The 22,953-nt window shown below is 42.6% G+C and overlaps 1 protein-coding gene across 1 annotated transcript; it reads right to left on the reverse strand.

Moving 5' to 3' along the window:
• Positions 1 to 1,399: 1,399 nt before the first annotated feature.
• uprt (uracil phosphoribosyltransferase (FUR1) homolog) lies at positions 1,400 to 22,898 on the reverse strand. The gene is made up of 7 exons (XM_084332303.1): positions 22,261 to 22,898; positions 17,724 to 17,766; positions 17,564 to 17,633; positions 11,288 to 11,350; positions 9,688 to 9,849; positions 5,556 to 5,654; positions 1,400 to 2,043 (listed from the first exon to the last, which is right to left on the reverse strand). The coding sequence occupies exons 1-7, from the start codon at positions 22,521 to 22,523 to the stop codon at positions 1,937 to 1,939; spliced, it is 807 nt and encodes a 268-aa protein (XP_084188429.1). The 5' UTR covers positions 22,524 to 22,898; the 3' UTR covers positions 1,400 to 1,936.
• Between the last annotated feature and the right edge of the window lie 55 nt (positions 22,899 to 22,953).

Genomic DNA, 22,953 nt, shown 5'->3' on the forward strand with positions numbered 1-22,953 from the left:
CGTCGTGTTTGAGCTCACCCACCCATTAACCCCCGGAGAGGTGACCTGTAGTGTTGCTCAGAGATTCGGCTCAGCCAGGCGGCGTCTCCACATTAAAAAAGGATAAGGCCGCCGTTCGTGACCCCCGCAAGTTGAGATGTTTTTCTTAGGTACATTTTCAGATGGGACTGGGAGGGACTGTGCGAAGTGATCGACACAAAATGGCTACAGAATATCTACAAATCGAAAAAGCATCTCTCAACAAGGGTCTGATATACTGTGTATGATCTCCCATCCAGGCAAGAATGGCGGCCTTATCCTTCAAACTTCATAAATCACTGGCGACGGTCTTCTCCCTCTCTGTAAATCTAAATTATTTGTGAGCATTATAAAGTGTTTTATCCATTCCTTTGTTCTCTACAGATTTAGGTAGCTCAACGAACTATTGAGTTACTGGTGAATCCTTTTCCACTGGTTGGTAGAGGTCGTCCAGTTATTTTCTACTCGTGTGTGTGTGTGTGTGTGTGTGTAACGTATGTATCGATTATCCTTCATGAGAGATCGTTCGATAACAAACTGTACGTCACTCTGCTTACTACAGAACCGTACTGCAGTAGAGAACACTTCGACTCGCCTCGTTAGGTGAACAGTGATCCATCTCATATCAGAACTACAGTATAGAACACTTCGACTCGCCTCGTTAGGTGAACAGTGATCATCTCATATCAGAACCGTACTGCAGTAGAGAACACTTCGACTCGCCTCGTTAGGTGAACAGTGATCATCTCATATCAGAACTGCAGTATAGAACACTTCGACTCGCCTCGTTAAGTGAACAGTGATCATCTCATATCAGAACTGCACTGCAGTATAGAACACTTCGACTCGCCTCGTTAGGTTTATAGCGCGTAAACCTTTTCGCAGTTGATTGTCCCCCCCCCCCCGCGACAAGTCGAGTGCTCCCAATACACACACCCAGTGGCCACTTTAATAGCTCCACCTGGACACTTTAATAAAGTGGCCACACTCGACAGCGAGAGTGTGGCCTTCATTAGGTGTACCTAATAAGGTGGGCACTGAGTGTGTGTGCGTGTGTATATATATATATATATATATATACACACACAAGTAAACATTTTATATCCGTTATTCATCAAAATCTTCATGTTATCTGTTGTAGTATGATTGTGTTTTTTGGAAAGCGACGTGTTGAGGGATGAGAGTTGTGGTTGTTTGAGTGTTGTTGTCGTGGGTGTCTTATTTATTGATATACAGTACTGTATCTCGACAGATGGAATTTCTGTGCACTTGAGTTCTGGTTTTGCAGCTGCACCCCCCCCCTTCCTGGGCGGTGTCTGTAATATGTTGTTCCATCAACATCGAGTGAATTTTAAAAGAAAGAATTTACTGAAACAAACAGTGTCTTTTATTAGTTTTTATTTAAAATGTTAAAGATAATTTATTTAACGTAGGGAAGAGACAAGTCACACCTGTTCCTTGTTATTGTACGTGAAACGTTTTTAAAGCATACTACAGTATCTTTATCTTATGATCCCTCTCGAACCCTCTCGAATGGTCTTTTCTGAGGTAAATGATTGTGAAGCCTCCTTTTCAACACATTGACCTTCAAAAATAAATACTGCTTCACTTTACTATTGTGACTGGTGACCAAACATATAAATATTTTATTGATCCGATAAAGTGGATGTATCATGCAAAATAAAAATCAAATCAACGTGAAGCCTACATAACTTTTTTTCCCTTTCAGTATTTTGTCTGTAGCCAAGGTTGTGTGTACACAGCAAAAGAGAAGCGGCAACATACGTCTTGAGTGGTTTCACTCATCAGCGTAGGAACCTCTGGAGAATAGGTACAGTAGGAGCGTTTGGCACAGCAATGAGGGCAACTGAATAAAGGGTAACTAATAACACTAGAGGGTCCCGCGTGTCGAGGTAGGTCAGTCCGTACCGAAGTATCTCTGTCCGAAGTGCGTCGGGGCCACTGGGTGCACCTCCGTGGTGAGGATGGTGATGTCCGGGAACTCCTGGATGATTGACTTTGCTCCTAAATACGGAAGACAAAAACCAGATTATGTCCTTTACGGTGGACAAGCAAGTCTTAAACGAACACCCCAACATTTTGGGAAATGTACATGTCCGCTTCAATTCATTGTGCTAAACTGTAGGCTAACGTGCAGCCAGATAGCTTTCTACTGAACGCACGGAAACTGGTATCTATCTTCTTGTCTCTCTCTGGAGAAGATGGTAAGCTAATTTCCCAAAATGTTGACATGTTCTTTTAACACTTTCTTCACCAGGCTTATGTACATCATTATACCATCCTCTGCCAGCTCTATTTGTCTATGGAGAAGTTCCCCTTCTTTGCAGGGCTATAACTTTTTAAATTGTATTGCTAAATTGACATTACTATGGCCCAAGTATCTATTGTTCAGGGTGTAGCAACGTTATACTTTTTCATTCACATATTCATACAAAAATACGGTCTAAAGTATAAGTATGTTTTTATCGTTTTCTGCAGCTTTCTGCAGAACGTGATTTATAGCCCTTGTAACGGCCAAAATGGACTTAATGTGCAGTGATTTATGTGACCAGGGGGTGGCGCTTCTTTTATTTAAGCGTCAGGTACACCTGTAGGAGGAGTTTTGACCCGGAAAAGGGCAATGGTTTTTGACCGCACGCACGACGCAGGTCTCGGGTCGAAATGTTTGTATCTAATTAGTTATTGTGTTCATTATTATTTATCAGTTTATGAAGACATCCTGTTTGACGGTGAGGGAAAATAAGGGTCGTTTATAATTCCGTGGCCAACGTTAGATGATTCATCTAGTGTGGGTGATATGATCATTAGAGCAGTTTGTATCGAACACGTTAAAAAAAAATGCTGAAACTCATCATAGCTTCCTCGTAGCGTTGGGCGATGAGCAAAAATATTCCTATTATGGGATGTTGAAATATGCGATCCATCTCCAGGTTGTATAATAGTATATACGTCCAAATCATGTTGTTTATCGAGTTATTGGTAACGGATTGCTATCCATTGTGTCTAGCTCGAGTCCCGGGACTATTAGCGAGTGATGGGACCGAATTGGAATGAGCACCAGCTTCCGTTTTCCGGTTTGGGCGATCCGCCGATCGGCCACCAGATGGCGCTCTTGAACCGTTGGGAGAGTTGAGAGGGGATCAACAGTAGATCTCAATGAATGAATGAATGAATTTATTCACACACACACACGATACATTTTACATGCGAGTATCCTCATGTGATAACAATGTCGCAAATTGTGTGCATGTGCCAGGTCTCCCAAGAAGCTATTTAAAGCTTTTGAAGGGAGCCTGAACACAGATACAAACAGAATATAAACAACAAAACAATACAAAAAAAAAAAAAAAATAAAAGTGGGTAGGTTTACACACCTACCTACTAACTGACATATAACAGAGGTACATAATACAGACAATTTTATAATTAGAGATATGATTTGAGCAGTTCCTCTTTCAGTGATTTTTTAAAGGTATTAGTCATTTTTAGATTTTCGTCAAGCTTGTTCCAGATCTGTGGACCCCTGCATGCTATGCTTAGGCTAGCACAATTTAGCCTTCTCCTCTTGCCAGATATAAGATGCTTGTTTCTTGTGTTGTGGATGTGCAGTGGTTGGCAGACTGGGACAAGCTCAGACAGTCTGTGATTCATGTTGTTGACAACTTGATACATAATTGATGCGTTTTGATGAATGTTAAATTCAGCGAGCCTCAGGAGACCAAAGCGATGGAAAAGAGGCTTTGAGGGCGCTCTATACCCGGACCATGACAGCACTCGTAGTACCCTCTTTTGTAGGCTTTCTAGTTTTTTGAGATGGCTGGGGTATGTGTTGCACCATATGACGTTACAGTAGTTAATGAGGGGTTCAAACAGGGTTTTGTATAAAGTGAGAAGGGCAGGCAAGGGAAGAAAATGACGTATTTTGCAGAATAAGCCAACATATTTGGACAGTTTTGTTTGTAGGTATTTCATGTGGCATTTGAAGTTGAGTGACTCATCGATGATGACCCCCAGGAATGTTGTGGACGCCACTCTTGACAGCTCCTTTCCATTTATTTGTATGCACATGTGATGTGTGCGCAACCGATTTGAGTGGAAGATAATGAAATTTGTTTTGCTGAGATTTAGTGATAATTTGTTGCATTTGAACCAGGTGTCCACTTTTTGTAGTTCTGTATTGAGTAGATCTTGTAGCTCGAGTGGATTTCTATGTGACAGAAACAAATTAGTGTCATCAGCGAATATAATATCCGGGGGAGAAATATGATTGCGATCACAGATTTTTGAAATATTGATCTCAATGACGTGTTACGGCGCCATTGGCAGAATGAGCATGGCGCGGAATGACGAGTTTAGGCGTCCTTGGCAGAGAAAGTGTTAACGAGAGACATAGTAATAGAGAGAAGGGCTACAATGGCCCTGAACGATTTTTGATATTGCACATTTTCTGTTTGCAGTGTGGAAATTAAGGAAATTATAGCGGAGGATGTGTGCAGGAGTAATGGAATTTAGACCAGGTGTAACCAGGAAACAAATGAATGAGACTACATTTTTATTGTTAGACCGGCCTATTTATGCCATGAGTGGAAATGGCAAATATAAATGTTGAACGTTTGTTTTACAAAAACTTTCCTTTTTAGCATGATGTAGCACATGGCCCATGTATAACACGCCTCACATTGTGTCCTCCATGATGTCACTATTACATTATGCTCCGATTGCCATGACGATGTCGATAGATACATTTTGTTAGAGAGGGAATAACACTGTGTACAAAGCATTAGGAAAATATCTTGGTATTGAGTTTACTCCCCTTTCCCCCAAATCCACCTTTACCTCATCTCTTAAGGTGGACTTAATAGGTACGATCAATAAGGCATCATCATATTCATTATATGCTGAGGCCTAACAAAAATAATAGTTGGTTTCAGGTTGGTTGTCAGTTTGGCCATGGTAGGTAGGGAATTTATTTTATTTTATTTTTTTATTTTATTCTTTCCCACGGCGACTATGGATAGGGAATTTCTTTATTTAATTAAAATGTTCACAACAACATGGATGCATGTACTCTGCCAGCATGTTTAATATCCATAATACTAAATGTTTGACTAAGATTTCTATGAAACTTTATTCTAAAAAAAAAAAAAAACGATTTTTTTTTTTTTTTTTAATGTATATTTTTTTTTAAAAACTCATAAAATATATTGGGTCGCACCTAAATCGGCAGGGTCGGTCGGCAACCTGAAACCAACCATTATTTTTGTTAGGCCTGACGAGGTAACAACAACTATACAACTTGAAACACAGTATTAAAGAATCATTTTACATCCCAGTTTCTTAAAAACGTGGGTCACTGCAGGGCTCAAAATGGGCTGCATGCCTTCCTATGGTGGGTCCCCCCCACATGACAACAGCAGTGATAGGTTTGCATCACGTTTCAATGACACTGGGTGCCACTACGGAGAATATCGGATCTCATTTCGGAACCCCCGACTTGAAAAGTAGTAGGAACATACCGTGAGGAGTGGAGAAGAGGCTGAGCAGGATTATGTGCTTGGGCTGGACGCCATGTTCTATCAGGACCTTCACTGCCTCGATCACAGTGTTCCCCGTGCCTGCAGACACACAATCAATCAATCAGATTTATTTATAGAGCACATTTAACATGACAACCAAAGTGTTGTACAGAGGGTAGATACACATAGATACATCTAGACAACAATCACATCTCAGTTTTACGGGAGGGCACACAAGCAAACACACAGGAAAACGGCATGAGTCAGTTAACATCGGGAAAAGCTAATACCGTAGGTAGAAGTGGGTTTTGAGTCTAGATTTGAAGGCATCTGTGGAAGGGGCAAGTCTAATAACAGAGCATTTAGGCTTTGTGTCCACCGGGGACGTTTTTTTCAAGGCGGACCGATTTGAAAAGCTAAAATATACATGCTCAGAGCGGTTTCCTGAGTCTCGCGACTGCCGTGGCTCCGCCACTTGCTCGATGTTGATTGGTCGGTCAAAAAAGTTACCTTGATGAGCGCCGCTCCTCTCAAAGTTGAACTAGTTTCAACTTTAGGCACTGGGAGCGCTCCGCCCAAAAACGCTGGCCGCCGAGAGCGCTAAAACGCGAGGCGCGGCGCTGGGAAAAGGAGCGCGCCTGTCGTGTCTGTAGCATAGAAATGAATGACAGAAAGGAGCCGACAACTCATAAAACGTCCCCAGTCGACACAGGCTCTAAGGCAATAATTCTTCTATCCCTGAACGATAGAGTTGTGAATATTATGGATTTACCCCGACGGCCGTGGCGGCAGATCCTACGCACGATAGCATTCATTTGAATCTTTTCAAATTTGCAGTGCAGTCATGACCCCTAGAGGGAGGACTCTGTTGATTTTGGTGACCTTTCCTCTAGCGCCACCATCAGGCCAAACTTAAAAATGTCAAAGTTGTGGATCTCGAATAGCTTTCATTAGAATCTTTTCAAATTTGTGGTGCACATTCATGGCCACTAGAGGAAGAACCCCATTTAACTTTGGTGACCCCATCGGCCATACTTTAAATTTTCAGAAGAGTACCTCCTGATCCCTTAGTCATAGTCATAGATGTGTCTACCCATGGACAACAGATTTGCCATAAGGAGCTATGAAGTCTGCCATATAAAAACACTTCCCCTACTCCCTCTGGCCTGTTCACCTGATTCTTACCAAACTTGCTGTGTGGAATCTGGGGCCCAACATCTTTTAGATCAAATGTCGGAAAAAAGCGCATGGTAGGAAGGAAGTGATTAGTTACTCGTGAACACACTGTACGATTTCCACCTAACTTGACAATTATGTTTGCCCTATACTGTAGTAGCAAGGAGCAGGGATGTGATTGCGCCTTAAAAGAAATACCTGAACATTTTCAAAACAATATATATATATATATTTTTTATAGACACTCAATTTGAATGAATGAACACATTTTATTTGTATAGATTGAACTGTTCACAGGGAAGAGGAAGGTGGGAGAGGAAAGGGACAAAGAAAATGAATCAAATATCTGTGTGATCAGTGTCCCTCTAACATTTTTTAAAGGGGGTCATCTTGACCCCTCCCAAGTCATCCTGGCTCAAACACTAACATTAGGACCTTATCTTTTCTTCTTTGCAACCAGATTTCCTGTAACCGCCTCCTCTGGAAGTCTTGCCTACTGCGAAGGGCTGCAGTTGGACTAATGGACTCTTGCTTTTCTTTTGCTCTCAGGTCAATTTTGAGAATGAAGGTGGTGACATTTCTCCATCTCAGCTTCTTGGTTATGTCTAGGTTGGCTTCTGTACTTCATGCTTGAGAGTTTGATGTTTCTACAGAGCTTCACATTAACTGGACAATGCTTGTTCTCCCTTGAGTAGTGTTGAGTGGCAGACTGGGGCACTGCTTGCAAGTAACCTTCCCTGGATGGTCAGTTTTACAAAAGCAATCCAGTGTTGGTGTGTTTCCTAGTGTTGACGTCTTTACAGCATCTCGCGCCACTCAACAAAACTGCTGACATTATCGATAGCCAATGAAAATCTGTTATGCAAGAATAGCAGGTCTGATAAATGTTGCTTTCGCGTTTCGCTTAGACCAGGTGGGAAAATAATCCAAAAAAAATATATAATAATCTTATTTTCTTTTTTTAGATTTTTTCCCCTCATGATTTTAGGTCCTAAAAAACTGAAATCCGGTTAAAACGGAGAAATCACATCCCTGAAGGAGGCCTGTGAAGTCCTGACTCAGAGTCATCTTGCCTCTTGGTGGCGCTATTCTCGTGAAACTAAAAACATGAAACTATTCCTCAATGGCTCGGATTAGGGGCAAAAAAGGTGGATTGAGAATTTGGGCCGTTTGGGGATCTGCTGTCTGCCACCGACAGCCTAGTCTAGTTCATAATGGTTCATTGTCTTTCAAATTAATCACATCATGATGAAATAATGGTGCCCTGATATCGTGGGCCGGCCAATTATGGTGTCAAAATTGATGACAACCAAATATGAACTAATATTTCTCTCAAAATCAAACCTTCAAATCCAGTCTCAAAACCTACCTGTTCTCCCTAGCATTTAACCTTCCCTAGTCCCTACCCATAACCACCCTCCTCCAACCTATCACTCCCGTTTCCCCTCCCCTACCTTCTCTCCTCTCCTCAGGTCTAAATGGGTTAAGTAATTTGGACTTCCGTCTTTATGTAATGTCACACGAAAAAGCTCATTGCAATGCGTGTCCTTGACTCGTATGTGCACGAGTACAGAATGCGTACAATGCGTGTACAAAATGGCGGCTTGCTTGTAAACATTTCTCTTTTATACTTTAAGTGGAACCTAAAATATGTTTCTGAAAGGTTTTCTGTGGTAAGTTTGAAATTATATTGCTGGATATCGAGTCGTATTTGATCTGCAACGCCTAGTTTGACAGATTGATCTGAATTTCATTTGACGGTACAGGCCTGTACAGCATAAATAGTATGATAATTATCATATTTGTACGATCAAGGCACCTTGTTCGTTAGACATAGAAACAGCCTGTTGAGAACAGGTCTGAAACAGAGGCCAACTAGAATGCTAGAATTGAGGCATGCAATAACTAGGCTAACATTGAGGCATGCTAGAGTGCATAATCTAAGTGTTTTTGTTTTTTTTTCTGGAAAAAAACTAAAACATGTTTAGGGGACCTCAAAGACCTATTTAACTTATTGAAAAGGACTACAACATGGGACCTTTGAAGGTGGGGTAGGCAAACGATTTTGGTAATATTTGGTGACATTCTCTTCATATCCAGTCTCTGACTCTCCCAGGCCCTGTAATCAGACATTCCAAATTCTAAAGGTGGCCTGAATCCTAACCAATCAGATTATTTTGGCCTGCCGACCGGTGTTCCTGGGGTTGCGTGGGAAAACTGACGCTACCATCATGTTCCTTGTGGAAAAGTACCCGCCGTTGATGATAAACATTTTTACTCATCATTTCCTCACATTTGGCTATGATAAACTCTGATACCCTCTGCGATATGCATTTATAATTCTAACCATACCTGGCTGCCATCATTTTGACATGACAAAGTGGTCTTTTTACCTAGCTTCGTACTTCTTGACTGAAGAACAGTACAAATGAAAATGAAAATGCTGCTGCTTTGTGACAGGGAGGTAATGGCTATTACAAAAACTATTTTTGGAGGCCTTCATTATTGCTATTCAGCAGCTTGCTGGCTAGCTTGCATACAGTGTATAATTTCCCAGAGAGCTATAATTATCATCAGAGGGTGAATGGGCTTGCATGATAGGAAAATGGGGACCAAGAGAGAGGTGGTCAACTATATAAAAAAGAAAATACATTGTGGAGAGCAGGTGGAGAGTTGGTAGAGCGGTCGTCTGATAATCGGAAGGTTCCCGGTTCGATTCCCTTGTCGAAGTGTCCTTGAGCGAGCCACTTAACCCCCTAACGACCGATGAGCTCCCTTGCAGGGTCTCCTCTGCCGTCGGTGTGTGAATGTGAGGAACAAATTGTAAAGCGCGTTGGATGAAAGCACTCTATAAAAATGCAGCCCATTTACCATTCGTCTCGAATTCTAATTGAAAGGTTTCCAACCCGCGGTGGTGGTGCGTCCAGTGCGGACCTCTCCTCTCCCCGCCACTTACTGAGGATGGGGTACATCAGCAGGACTTTTCTCCTGTAGACGTCCGGAGGGAACTTGGCGTAGTAGACCTTGGCCTTCTGGGTCTCCTCGTCGCTCTGGATGAGGATCTTGCCGATGCGGATGGACCGGCAGCAGTCTCGGAGGCCCTGCTCCATGGCCTCACCTGCGGGGGGGGGGACAAGGACATGTCTTAAAAGAACACGCCAACATTGTCCAACTAACACCTCTCCCCGAAGGCTACCCTCATATTCTCCATAGAACAGTAGCATGTTTTTAAGAGGCCTTACCATCCCGGATCCTCTGGTCTAACATAACTTGCAATAGGTTTTGTAAATTTTTTATTTACATAATTTGTACATTTTACCTTGATATATTTTGTGTAGTGTTTGGTCTTTTACACTTTTTCTGTATGAAGCACACTCTCAGGGGACTCATACAGAACCAAGCATTTCACTGTAATGTACGTGTGCCTTATATGTGACAAATATGAACTGTTGAACAGTAATCTAGAACTATTTTATTGCACTATTGCACTATTTTACTCTGTCTATTTAAAACTGAATCAAACCATATGTTGGGATGTTATATCCTAATGTGAAAAACTGATTTTATATGTCTGCACTTTATGCGCTCATTTTATGCCTGTCTTTTTTCTGTTGTGGAGCACTTTGAGCTGCAGTTTCTGTATGAAAGGTGCTATACAAATAAAGTGTATTATTATTATTATTATTATTATTATTATTATTATTATTATTATTATTATTATAATAATTATAAATAAACTTGAGGTTAAGGTTTAGCGATAGAGGTCTTGCACGGAATGTGTAGTTCTGCTGCCTGTAACATAGCAACCATTATTTTGTACATGGCAATGACAACGGTTGCTATGTGTTCATATATGAGAAATACAAAAACTAAAATTATTTTGGGTCCCATTAGTGGATCCCAGTAATATCATGCATTTCCAGTATTTTACCTACTGGTCCACTGCACAGAAATTAGGTGTTTTCTCTTTAAAGTGGGTACCACTGGGTAAAGGCAGCCATGCTGGAAGCCATGCCGAACAAGGCTTCAATTACCATCACATGGATTGTATTACAACTGCATAAACCTTTTCAGAAGTATTCTGTTGCTATTCCGTTGCTAGGGGAACAGCTTCGGTCCCCGTTTATTTCCCCGTCAGAAACTGTAATAACACACATAACAGGAAATACAAAAGGGGCCTATTTAAAATGATTATGTTAGAAAAGGCCCATTACTACAGAAAGACTCCATTATGGAATGTCCTCGTCAGTTGAATTAGACCATCACCTCAGCCCTCTGAGACACTGCTAACAGAGAATAATATACACTAGAGGCCTCGGCTGTACCACGTGACCGGTTCCTTCCTCCTGATTGGCCAATCAATGTCAGAAAGGTGTCTGCTTGCTTGATAGAAACACACACAATGACACAGCCGACTACTGTATGTGTGTGTGTGTGTGTGCACAGTCTGCATGTAGTACATCCACACCTGAAGGTATGATATAATACATGTAATACAGGGGAGAACCTCATTTGTGACAATGATACGACAGGTTCCTCCTCTGCCAGTGACTTACCACTTCTCATGATGCTGACTCCACAGTTACCTCTCTCGAACTTGACACCCTCATACTTGTACCCTGCGGGGAAAGAACGGTGCAGGAGCAGTGAAGACGTGTTCTGAACCCCCCCCTAATGGCCAATTTATACTAGCTATGTCTAGGGCCGCACATTAGATTAGATTCGATTCAAATGTATTGTCATTATACAGCAGTACAGTACAGCGAAAAGAAGTTTGTCGTCCAACCAGAGTGCAAAAATGTACCAGTAAAGTGCAATCGTAATATACAATGTACAGGTGATTAAACTGGGTATAAAATAAGATAAATTAGTACTACAGAGTGTAGTGCTAATCAGAGTTGTAATATAATATGTACAGTGATACAGGTACCTGGCTGCACAATGAATGGAAGCAGACAGTGCCGTTTAGCCTATGCATTGTCCAACTAACACCTCTCCTGAAGGCTAACCGGCACTGTCCGCTTCCATTCATTGTGCTAAGCTAGGCTAATGTGCAGCCAAGATAGCTTTTATACTGAACGCACAGAGAGGAAACTGGTATCCATCTTCTTGTCTCTCTCTCTGGAGAAGACGATAAGCTAATTTCCCAAAATGTTGGCGTGTTCCTTTAAATATGATATCACTGATGGGAGTTTCAATGCGATTCACGTTACGGACAGAAACCCTTATTTGCATGGGATGTGATTTATGGTAGGGATGTGTCCCCGCAAATTTGATATTAATTGCATTAGGCGTTCGTATCAAATACCGTCGCCCATTGGCTCCACAAAGGGTTAACTCCCCTCGCGTTCCCGTATAAACGTCTCATGATTGATGCTTTGTTTTCAGCCACTTCCTTTCTCTGGGCCACTGCTCTGTATACCCGTTGAATCTCCCATCGCCATGGGAGACCGTGAGACATGTGTGGTACTGGAATTATGATGACACATGAGAGGTATGTAATTGCGCATAATCAATCCACCGGCTGAAGTAACCTGGCCAACTTTCCGTCTAGGAAACTTTGACGTGAGGAGATGAAGGAAGGACAAGTCTCCATGAGATACTGTAGGAGTACGAATGAGAGGGAGAGTGTGATCCTTTAATCAGACCTCCCTGGGAATGAGTGATGGCTTGAAATGATAATCATAGCGTGGAGGGCAACTAGCATGGATGATTGTCACTTTTGAAATATTTTCCTGAGACCTTTTGAATGTCAAGACGGATTATTATTTAACCGCAACAGTTTCCCATTTTGTATGCTATTGTTCAAATCACTTGAAAACTACACATACTGTAGTTAGCATCCCCATCACTTTCCAGATAAAATCTACACCCTTGCTTATTGGGCTGCGTAAGCCACCTTGAGGGATTGTACCGTTTCTTCTTCTTATTCTTCTGCCATTGGAGTCTATAGCAGCCCATAGAACCGTATGGCAGAAAGTTATGAAAATTGAAATGAAAAATTGGCAGACTGATTCGGGACAGTCCACTGACCTCTGTCACCAAGTCCCATGTCCAACACTCTAGCGCCACCAACGTGTCAAAGTTGGAGGTGCATTTATGCACACAACTTTTGAAGCGCGAGTCAGATTTTCAAAAATAAGGTACCATTGGAATCCTTGGCTCAAGTCGAGTTCAGCACACCCTATGACGTCATTTGCCGCTATATTGGATTGCCGTCATTTTGCGAAAAACACTTAAAATGCTTATTATTAACTTATTATTATATTTTCCCCAATCTGCACGAAAGGTGGTACACATAATCTGTAGACTCTCGTTCTTACAAAAAAAACAATGTCTGAATGACTTTTGTTTTTGATTTTCCAATGCATTCGCTTTTGACAGCCAATTGAATTTGGTGACAAAGCCGCCAAACAGGAAGTTGAGTCATGTCTCAGAAATGCTTTAATGTGGCGGCTGGGTGGCACAGCGGACTAAGCGCTCGTCACCAACGCAAGAGACACTGGTATCGAATCCGGCTGTCAGCGTTGCCTCCGGCTTGGCCGGCCGTCATACTGGCTCGATTGGCAGAGTCAGCGGGAGGGAAGCCGGTGGGTGGGTCCGGGTCATTGTAAACAGCGACTCCTACAGTTCGGTCAGAGCGCCTGCACAGCGAGGGAAGGATCTGGAGGGAGGTAGTGTGACCTTCCACACGTTACACTCTCCCAGTGAGAGTCCGTGCTGCCAGGTGAAAAGAAGTGGTGGGCTGGGTAGACATGTGTCGGAGGAAGCATGTGATAGTCTCCGCCCTCCCAGACCGACGGTAGGGGGTAGAGTGCGAAACGACCAGGAAGGGGATTGGGAATTGGCATAACGACTAACATTGGGAGGGGAGAAAAACGGAAAAAGAAGGGGGGAAAAGATAAATAAAAATAAATAAAAAATGCTTTAATGTATCAAAACCACATTTGGCAGACTGTTTAGGGACCCTCACGTGATCTTTGTCACCAAGTGGCACGTTGAGAACTTGTGCACTCTAGTGCCACCAACTTTTGAACTGTAGCAATGGATTCCCTGGCTCATGCAGAGTTCAAAACACCCCATGGTTTAATTATTATTCTTATTTTTGGATTGCAGCATGCAAGGTACACTTTTGGTCTTCTGCACAATTTTCACAACTCATATACATAGTATATATAAAAACATTCACATGACTCTTGGGACTCGTAAAATAAAATAAAAAACGAAGCTCTGAGTCTGATGTATATTTGTCACCCTGTGACAGGTTGAACGACGACCCCCCCCCCTCCATTGAGACCAATGGAGCCACACACTCTAACTTGAAGCAGGAAATGACAGAATCAATTTTGTGTTTCTAATTCGTCACCTCTCCTACACTTTTGAAGAGAGGAAGGCATATTACACTTCAAAATGTTTGTGTGATTGTCTGGATTCTGAAGCTGCAAATAGTTAAGCCAAATACTTTTCGCCCCTTTTTTTTTTTTGTCCACTTTTCTCCCATTTTTTTAATATTTTTCTCCCATCCCAATTTCGTATCATCCAATTCAACCCTCCCCCGTCACGAACGCTGTTTCTTGCCTCCCACAAGCTGGATGCAATGTGGACTAAGTCATACATAGCACAAGTCCCCTCCGGTACTTGAGGTAACAGCAGTCGCATCTTTTCACCTGCGCAGCTCGATCTCTCAGTGGCGAGGAGTAACGCGTGGGAGGCTCACGCTGCCCCCGACACTTCCTGATTCTACTGCGCAGGCGCACCAACCAACCTGTAGGAGTCGCTGTCCACAACGCCCCGATCCCCACCCATCAGTTTCCCACCCCCTAATACGGCCAATGTGTATTAGTACGGACGACCAGCTAAACTGAAAGCAATGTGGAGCGCTGGGCTTGAACAGGCGAGCCCAGCGTCTCCGCATTTGTGGCGAGCGCCTTGCCCACTACGCCACGTAGCCGCCCACTTTTTGCCCTTTCTATTGCTCCCGCCTCCCTCGCATGCAGCTGTGTGAGTGGCAGCGTGCAAAAAGGAGAGCTCATGATGAGTTAAACAGAACAGACTTACTGTGCCTCAGCAAGGACTTTTTTGTGACACAGAATTCATTATTTATTGTAGTGCACTGTTCTTAACGTATTATAAATTAATACATATAAAAGAAAAGTAAAACGGTGCGTTTCTTTTACTAAAACGTTGTGATTTACCATGCTGTGACATTGTGATAGACTGCCTGACACAAGCACCAGATTGACTGCGTTGAAAAAAACGTTGCAAAAACTAAGAAAAATGCCAGCCAGGCCCCGAGGCCCAGATAGAGAACTCATGCTGACCCGACAGAGAGAGACGACCAAGAAGTGGCCCAGATGAGAATCCAGCTGAAACACCATGGCGACATTAACCCTTTCACTACCACACTACGTAAGGGATAATGTATAGCTACGAGGTCATTGTCGCAAAATAATTGACCGACACGGAGTTTAGAATACCGAGGCGCCTCGCCGAGGTGTTCTCTAAACGTAGTGAAGGTCAATTATTTTGCGACAATGACCGAGTATAGCTATACATTATCCCGCTTATTACATGGCTAACTTACTAACAATATACTTCATTTTACACCATCGACAAGACGAGATCAAATGCAGACGCAGTTCTGTTCTGTCGCTCCGCCCTGTCATCGCCGGCAGCTTCCCCGGCAGCCGGCAGTGTCTGATTGCACTGATGTCAGTGGGCTTGATTGCGAACAGCTGCGCACAGCGGTCATTATTGCTCGGCAGAGGTCCGTTGTCGAGTAATAACGGACCTCTGACGAGCGCTATTGACCAATCACAATCAAGCATTTCGGTGAATGTTAAAACGCCATGTAATAAAGAAGGTTAACCCCTTCACTACCACAGTACAGAAGGTTAACCCTTTCACTACCACACTACAAAAGGGTTAACGCTTTGACTACCACACTACAGAAGGTTAACCCTTTCACTACCACACTACAATGGGTTAACACTTTGACTACCACGCTACATAAGGTTAACCCTTTCACTACCACACTACAAAGGGTTAACACTTTGACTACCACACTACAGACGGTTAACCCCGTCACTGCCATACTACAAAAGGTTAACCTTTCACTACAGGCGGTTAAGTGTTGTAGTGTGGTAGTGAAAGGTTAACCTTCTGTAGTGTGGTAGTGAAAGGGTTAACTTAGCTAGGAACACTGCTCAAGGTTCTTCCAACAATCCCTGCTCGCACGGCCTCTGCCGTCAGCAACATCAAAGCAAAATGTCTCTGTTCTGAGGAGGATGGCGTATTTTCTATGAGTTGAGTGGGTGTGTGACCGGAGCAGTGTGTGTGTGTGTGTACTGTGTACAGTATGAGAGAGCGCACGATTTGTGTAGTGGGTGTGTGTGTGTACATTTGCTATAGGCTACTCCTTTTGACATGAATTAGGCTAACAATCCTGATTCCTGAGCCTATTTTATTCAAAAGGAAAATATTGATTTACATACAGTATGTATATATATATATATACTTATATTTCATAATGATATCTCCTGTGCTGGCACAAGCACTAACATAGTGTGTAGTGGCGAGATAACAAATGGAGATTAGCTACAGTATATAGCTCAGCAGCTGTAACAGAATAATTGTATTATTTAAGTTTCTACAATGTTAACATATGATTAATAAAGATAATTAGTATGAAGAGTTTTCCATGTTCTGTCATCTAATATTCATATTCCATTACTTTTCCTGATATTTTAGGTTTTTGCCATGGTATCGTGACACTTAGGCTGGTATCTGTATCAAAGTCAACATTTTGGTATTGTGACACTATAGGTAAGACATTCATTGTGCATAGTGTTGAAAGCTCTGCTGTTATGCGTGATGCGTAATGTTGGGCTAATGTTAACTGAGGAAACTTTGAAGTGAGGAGATGAAGAAAGGACAAGTTTCCATGAGATACTGCAGGAGACAAATGAGGGGGTCAGGGGAGACCTCCAATAGACCTGTTCGCTGTCTACGTCAAACTCTGTGTGCGCATGCATCAAGCCGGGCAAAAGGAACGTAATCCTGGTCAGTACAACAGGGCAGACTACAATATATTTGCATTTGTTAGCCATGCTAGCGATCTAAACAATCAATCCATGCCAAAGCTAGATATGTAAAAGGTGAAAGACTCACTCACAGCCATGCTGATTTGGCTAAATGACATCCAGCCGTTTGTTTGAAACAACTTTTCCATAGAACCCTGTTGTGCTTTTTTAGCGCAGCAGCTTGCGCAGGTAGGAGGCAACTTAGTCACATGACTCAGTTGGTATTGCTGATTGGCTCGGACACGGTATGTTTGTATAAAGCGAACAGGTCTATTGACGTGGGAATGAGTGACGACTTGAAATGACTGATATCATGGCGTGGAGGGCGACTACAGTAGCATGGATGATTATGTCACTTTTTAAATCTTTTCCTGAAGCCTTTTGAATGCTGCAGAGATGGATTATTATTTACCCGCAACAGTTTCTCATTTTGAATTGAAAACCTTTATTTATCCCCGAGGGGAGATGCAGATGTCCATCACAGCATAACAGCAAATTAAAAACAGTAAAAACAGTTAATGAAAACAGTTAATACATAACATACACTTATTAGTATGTGTTAAAAACAAGATGGACAAATACATAGGGATAAAAAAAAAAAGGAGCTAAAATAGGGCTAAAATAGAGCTAAATAGAGCTTTTGTACTTATTACAAGCAGCGCTCATGATGTATGCTATTGTTCAAAACTACACATAGTATGTTGTAAGCTCTACACTTTGCGTGTTGTATTAGTGCCGGGAGAGACTCACCAGTTGGAGTGGTCACAGTACATTCGGAGTAGGGGAGTTGATTCAACCCCTCTTCCACCACCAGCCTGATCTGTTGATAAATAGAGATTTAAACAATTGCTAGAATATCTATAAAAAAAACAGGCACAACTTGCATGTTGGGATTAAGTCCTGATCTTACCAGTCGGTCAGCGCAGAACACAAAATCCCCTCTGCTGGTCGTCCTGCGAACCGTGGATAAATACTTGTAATTAATTAACACTAATTGACAATTAGGTTAACTAGATGCTACTTTATTTACCATCAGGAGGATTTGTATTTACATACCACACAGACACAACACAAGTCACAATAGACTAAAACCAAGACCAATGAATGAATGAAAACTTTATTTAACAGATTGCAGAATGGGTACAATACAGTACAGCTCAATACACACAATTGTTAAGGGGATGCAGACCAGGGCCCCGTTCCCCGTACCTGGATAACTGAGTTAGCCGGATAACTTTCGGTCAAGTCTGACTTAAGCCGGACTTTCCCATTCCCCGAAGCTGGATTGTCTAAATCACCATGACAACAGATCAAAAAGTTTGAGCCTGGTCGAGAGCAGGGTTTAAGTTCAAGTTAGCCGGATGAACCATAGCCACGCCCCCGCAAAGAAGTGACAGCCCGTTTCCTGAAATTATTCCCACAGTCTACGATCTGCATTATACCATTCTGAATTACGTTTTTGTGCTCCATTCTTCCAGAGGGGGCTTTTGAAATGTAAAATAGACCCAAAATGCTGATACTAAATTCACTTTGTCCTAAATAATGCACGTTATATTATACCGTGGCGCTCGCTCTGTGCGATGTACACATTATGTGGTTATTTTAACAACGCGCAGCATTGCAAATGTGAATCCCGCGGGGATATCCTTAATGATTGAAACCTATCGCTCGTTTGGCTCCGATTCCTTTCATATTCTCCGCTGTGGATGAGGAGCGAGGAAGGAGAGGAGCGCCTGGATTTTGTTTCATTCAAGCATAAAATTGAAGTGTCTATGCGTGGATTGTGGATTTTGTGTGATATTGTAACTGGGATTAAAATGTCTGATGAGATGCGCTGTTTGACGGATTTGAGAAATTGAATGAGCCGTTGACGTCACATTAATGAATGAGAATAAAGAGATAAAACTTCATTCAAAATAAAGAATATTCTAAACACGGGTCTCTCGTTCATTAATGTATAAACAATGAATTTATCCCATCTGGCACAGTGGCGCAGCGGTAGTGCACAATCCTGGCAACCGGGCGACCGGTGTTCGAAACCCCGTGTTTCCAATATAATTTTTTGGAATATAATATTAATGATTATACGCAGAAGTAGCCTAGTTTTAAGTTAAAATATTATAAATCTACATGCATTGAGGATGTCATTCTTTATATAGCTCTCAACGTGCACCAAATTGAATTATTCCTACATTGCAAAAAGAAGGAAAAGACTAGGAGAAGTGGGATTCGAACCCGGGCCGCCTGTGTGAAAGTCAAAAGCAGACACCGTTACACCACAGTGTAGATAAGTAAAAGATCCACCATACATCAATCAATGGGTAAGAGAGCCGTGTCCTTATTCCGTATAACAGTTTAACTAATTATTTTCGCTAGCAAGATCTCATTTGATTATCCATTCCATAAACCTACTGCCAGCAGGCAAGTTTAAAGAAATATAATCTGATTGATTGGGGTAATGAGGGACTTAAAATTAGCCTATAGATAACGCATTTAACTTGTCGGCGAGGCGATTGAGCCGTAATGCAATCTGTTAATAAAGTTTTAAATCAATTAATCAATCAATGCCGTTAAAAAATCAGGATCTCTGCTATCGATACGTGATGGCTTTTCAACTGAAGCGGCCGCGCGCACTTATCCTGGGTCTCAAGTCTGGTTCTAGTTAACGAGACTGAATCCACCTTCGAGGAACATGAAAATCCCGGCTTCAAACATCGGGTTAACTGAAGCTGGATAATGGGACTCTTGATCGACTTAGTTGAACCAGGTACGGGGAATAGGGCCCAGAGAAAGACGTTTGTCTTGTTTACATCAGGGTCCCCCATTTTCAATTCATAGTGACATTTATGACATACACAACATACATGACATGAGCTCTGAGTTTCGTAAAAGTCAGTCAAAGCTTACTAAAAGCACGAGCAGTGAACTCCAAGCCCACGTGACTGAACTCAAACTAGAAAGAAACAGACTAAGAAACGACGTAAACTCCATGATCAAAACTGCAAAAAAGAATTTCATCAATGACAAAACTGAGGAAAACAAAAACAAACCATGTGAACTTTGGAAATTACTCAATAATCAACTAGGATGCAGTAAAAAACTCAAAACCAGATTCTCAAACATAAACATAAAAACGGACAACACGCTCATCACAGACAAGCTGGATGTAGCCAATTACTTAAACATTTTCTTCACAAACATAGCCACAACACTGGTAAACAAACTACCCTCCCACTCAGGGCGTTATGGGGTAGAACACATAGTAGCTTACTACAAAAACCTAGGGGTCCGCAAGGACGACTTCAAGCTGGAAATGGTAACAACAGATGAGCCTACTCAATAAACTGAGCGCCCTCCAACCTAACAAGGCCACTGGCCATGACAACATCCCCTCCAAATTCCTCAGAGACTCAGCAGCCGCCATCACCCCAATCATCACACACATAATAAACCTCTCCATAAAACAGGGACACGTCCCCAAGGACTTCAAAATTGCGAGGGTGACCCCTCTGCACAAAAAGGGCAGCAAATTAGACCCAGGCAACTACCGCCCTGTTTCTATTCTCACCTCCATCTCGAAAGTCATGGAAAAAATTGTCTATGAACAGGTCGAAAAGTACCTAGCGGAAAAAAATCTAATCTACGAATTCCAATCTGGCTTCAGAACATCCCACTCCACTGACACATGCCTTCTCTATTTGAATGACCACATCAAACAAGAGGTGGATGCAGGCAAATACTGCGGCATGGTCATGCTGGACCTACAAAAGGCCTTTGACACGGTCAATCACTCCATTCTGATTGACAAGCTAAAAGCAATTGGTTTTGATAGTCTATCAGTGAGCTGGATGCAATCCTACCTTGAGGGGAGGGAACAGATGGTGGAGGTAAACGGTACCCTATCCCCCCCCCTCACAGTGAGCTGTGGTGTTCCACAAGGAAGCATACTAGGACCGCTACTGTTCCTAATTTATGCAAATGACATGTCGTCAGCTTGTGACTGCAACTTGTTCCTGTTTGCGGACGACTCAGCCCTGCTGGTCTCTGACAAGAACAAGTTACAGGTTGAAAAAACCCTCAGCTCGGAACTAGGCAGAATCTGCATATGGCTCGCTGATAACAAACTATCATTACACATGGGCAAAACAGAGTCCATTCTCTTCGGTTCAAATAACAAACTCAGCAAGACCGACGGCTTCTCGGTTACAGTGGGTGACAATATTGTCACAAGGAAAGATGAAATTACCTACCTGGGTTCCATCCTAGAGGCTAATCTCTCCTGTGACAAAATGGCATCCAATGTAATAAAAAAAGTCAACCAACGAACTCGATTCTTGTACCGGATCTCCTCTCTGGTAAACAAGAATACCCTGAAGACTCTGGCAGGAGCACTCATTCAAGGGTACTACGACTATGCTTGCACCTCATGGTACCAAAGCACCTCAAAGGCGCTAAAAACAAAATTACAAACATCTCAAAACAAACTGGTCAGACTACTGCTTGACCTTACTCCTAGAACCCACCTCACCCCTGCCCACTTTGACAACCTAGGATGGCTTAGAGTAGACGACAGAGTACAGCAACTTGCAATGGGCCTGGTCTACAAGATACACTACACGACCAAGGTACCCATGTACATGTCAAAATACTTCCCAAAGGTCAGTGAATACCACGATCACAACACCAGAGGGAGCTCCACAAATCATGTTAAACCCAGATTCGGCTCAAATAAGGGACTAAACACGTTTCGCAATTATGCCACATCAATGTGGAACGCCCTACCCAAAGCTGTAAAGGAATGTGGATCACTACCCACTTTCAAAACCTCTCTCAAGGGACACCTACGGGAGACTGCAATTCAAAACTGGCCCCTGTAAATATCCTAACCCAACCCCCTCCAATGTACAGTCATTTACCTAGTATGGTTGTCAATAGTCCAATGTACAATTTTGTTTGTTTGTACAGTGTCTCCTCCCCCCCCTCAATGTACAGTTTTGCTTGTTTATACAGTGTGTCTCCCCCCCCCCCCCAATGTAAATTACCCAGTATGGTTGTCAATATCCCAATGTACCCAACCCCCCCCACCCAACCTCCTCCAATGTACAGTTTCTACGTCAAATGTATATACTCCCTTTTCTTGACTCCTTCTGTATCACAAACAGTACTGTATTTGCAAATCTGGTATGTCATAAATGTATAGATGTAGCAGTACTGACTATCTGTATGTCATGTATGTCATATATGTCCTGATTAATTGAAAATGGGGGACCCTGATGTAAACAAGACGAAAGTATTTCTCAGGTCTGCATCCCCTTAACAATTGTGTGTATTGAGCTGTACTGTATTGTACCCATTCTGCAATCTGTTAATAAAGTTTTCAATCAATCAATCAACACATTTATGGCATAGGGACATACAGGTATATAGTACTGTAACCATGGACTCACTTGTCTCTGATTATCGTCTGCAATTCACGAATCTGGTCGTTTAGAGGGAGCAGCTTCAACTGGGGCCCCAAGCCATCTAGGCTCGAAGGCTGCAGGCTGACATCACTAGCTTCAGTGTTGGAGACCACTGCAGGTGCATCAGCACCACTACTACTACCACTACTACTACTACTGCTGCTGTTGTTGCTCGCGAACCGAACCTGCTTCATGGGGTGCTCTTGTCCACTGCTGACACTGTTCAGTTGTTGATTGTGACAAGGCATCCTGTGATCACTGTGTGGTATAGTAGAGCCAGACGTCTTTGAAAGGTGCGAGAAACTGAACGTCTCACGTCACGTCGGGAGGACCGCGACCCACACACTGACCTGCAGTGCGGTGTCTCGACAAAGAAGAACACCAGCCAGAAGAGAAAACGTGTTCTTCTTCGGCTTGACTTCCTTCCACACGAATGTTTTGAAGTGAAGTGTTCCCCACAGATACACGGCTAACACTTGAGAACAAATTAGAGACACCTTTAACTAACACTTTGAGAGATTATAGCACGGGGTTATGGTACAGCTGCTCCTGTTAGCTTCTTTGACAGCTAGCGTTCTTCTCCTTCTTCTTCTTGTAAATTTCCGGCGGACAGCTAGCGTTGTCTTGGAGCCGGAAGTGACGACGGTGTGTTGACGAGCGAAGACACGCCTCCTTCTT

This window comes from Notolepis coatsorum (assembly GCF_963971535.1).
Source record: "Notolepis coatsorum genome assembly, chromosome: 16".
Taxonomy (NCBI): Eukaryota; Metazoa; Chordata; class Actinopteri; order Aulopiformes; family Paralepididae; genus Notolepis; species Notolepis coatsorum.

Bases quoted from the DNA above. Each gene is read 5' to 3' on its own strand.
- uprt (XM_084332303.1), bottom strand. From the start codon at position 22,523: ATGCCTTGTCACAATCAACAACTGAACAGTGTCAGCAGTGGACAAGAG. The intron at 11,351-17,563 runs GTGAGTCTCTCC...CTTTCCCCGCAG, and splicing joins TACTGTGACCACTCCAACTG to GGTACAAGTATGAGGGTGTC. The intron at 9,850-11,287 runs GTAAGTCACTGG...CCCCCCCCGCAG, and splicing joins AGTCAGCATCATGAGAAGTG to GTGAGGCCATGGAGCAGGGC.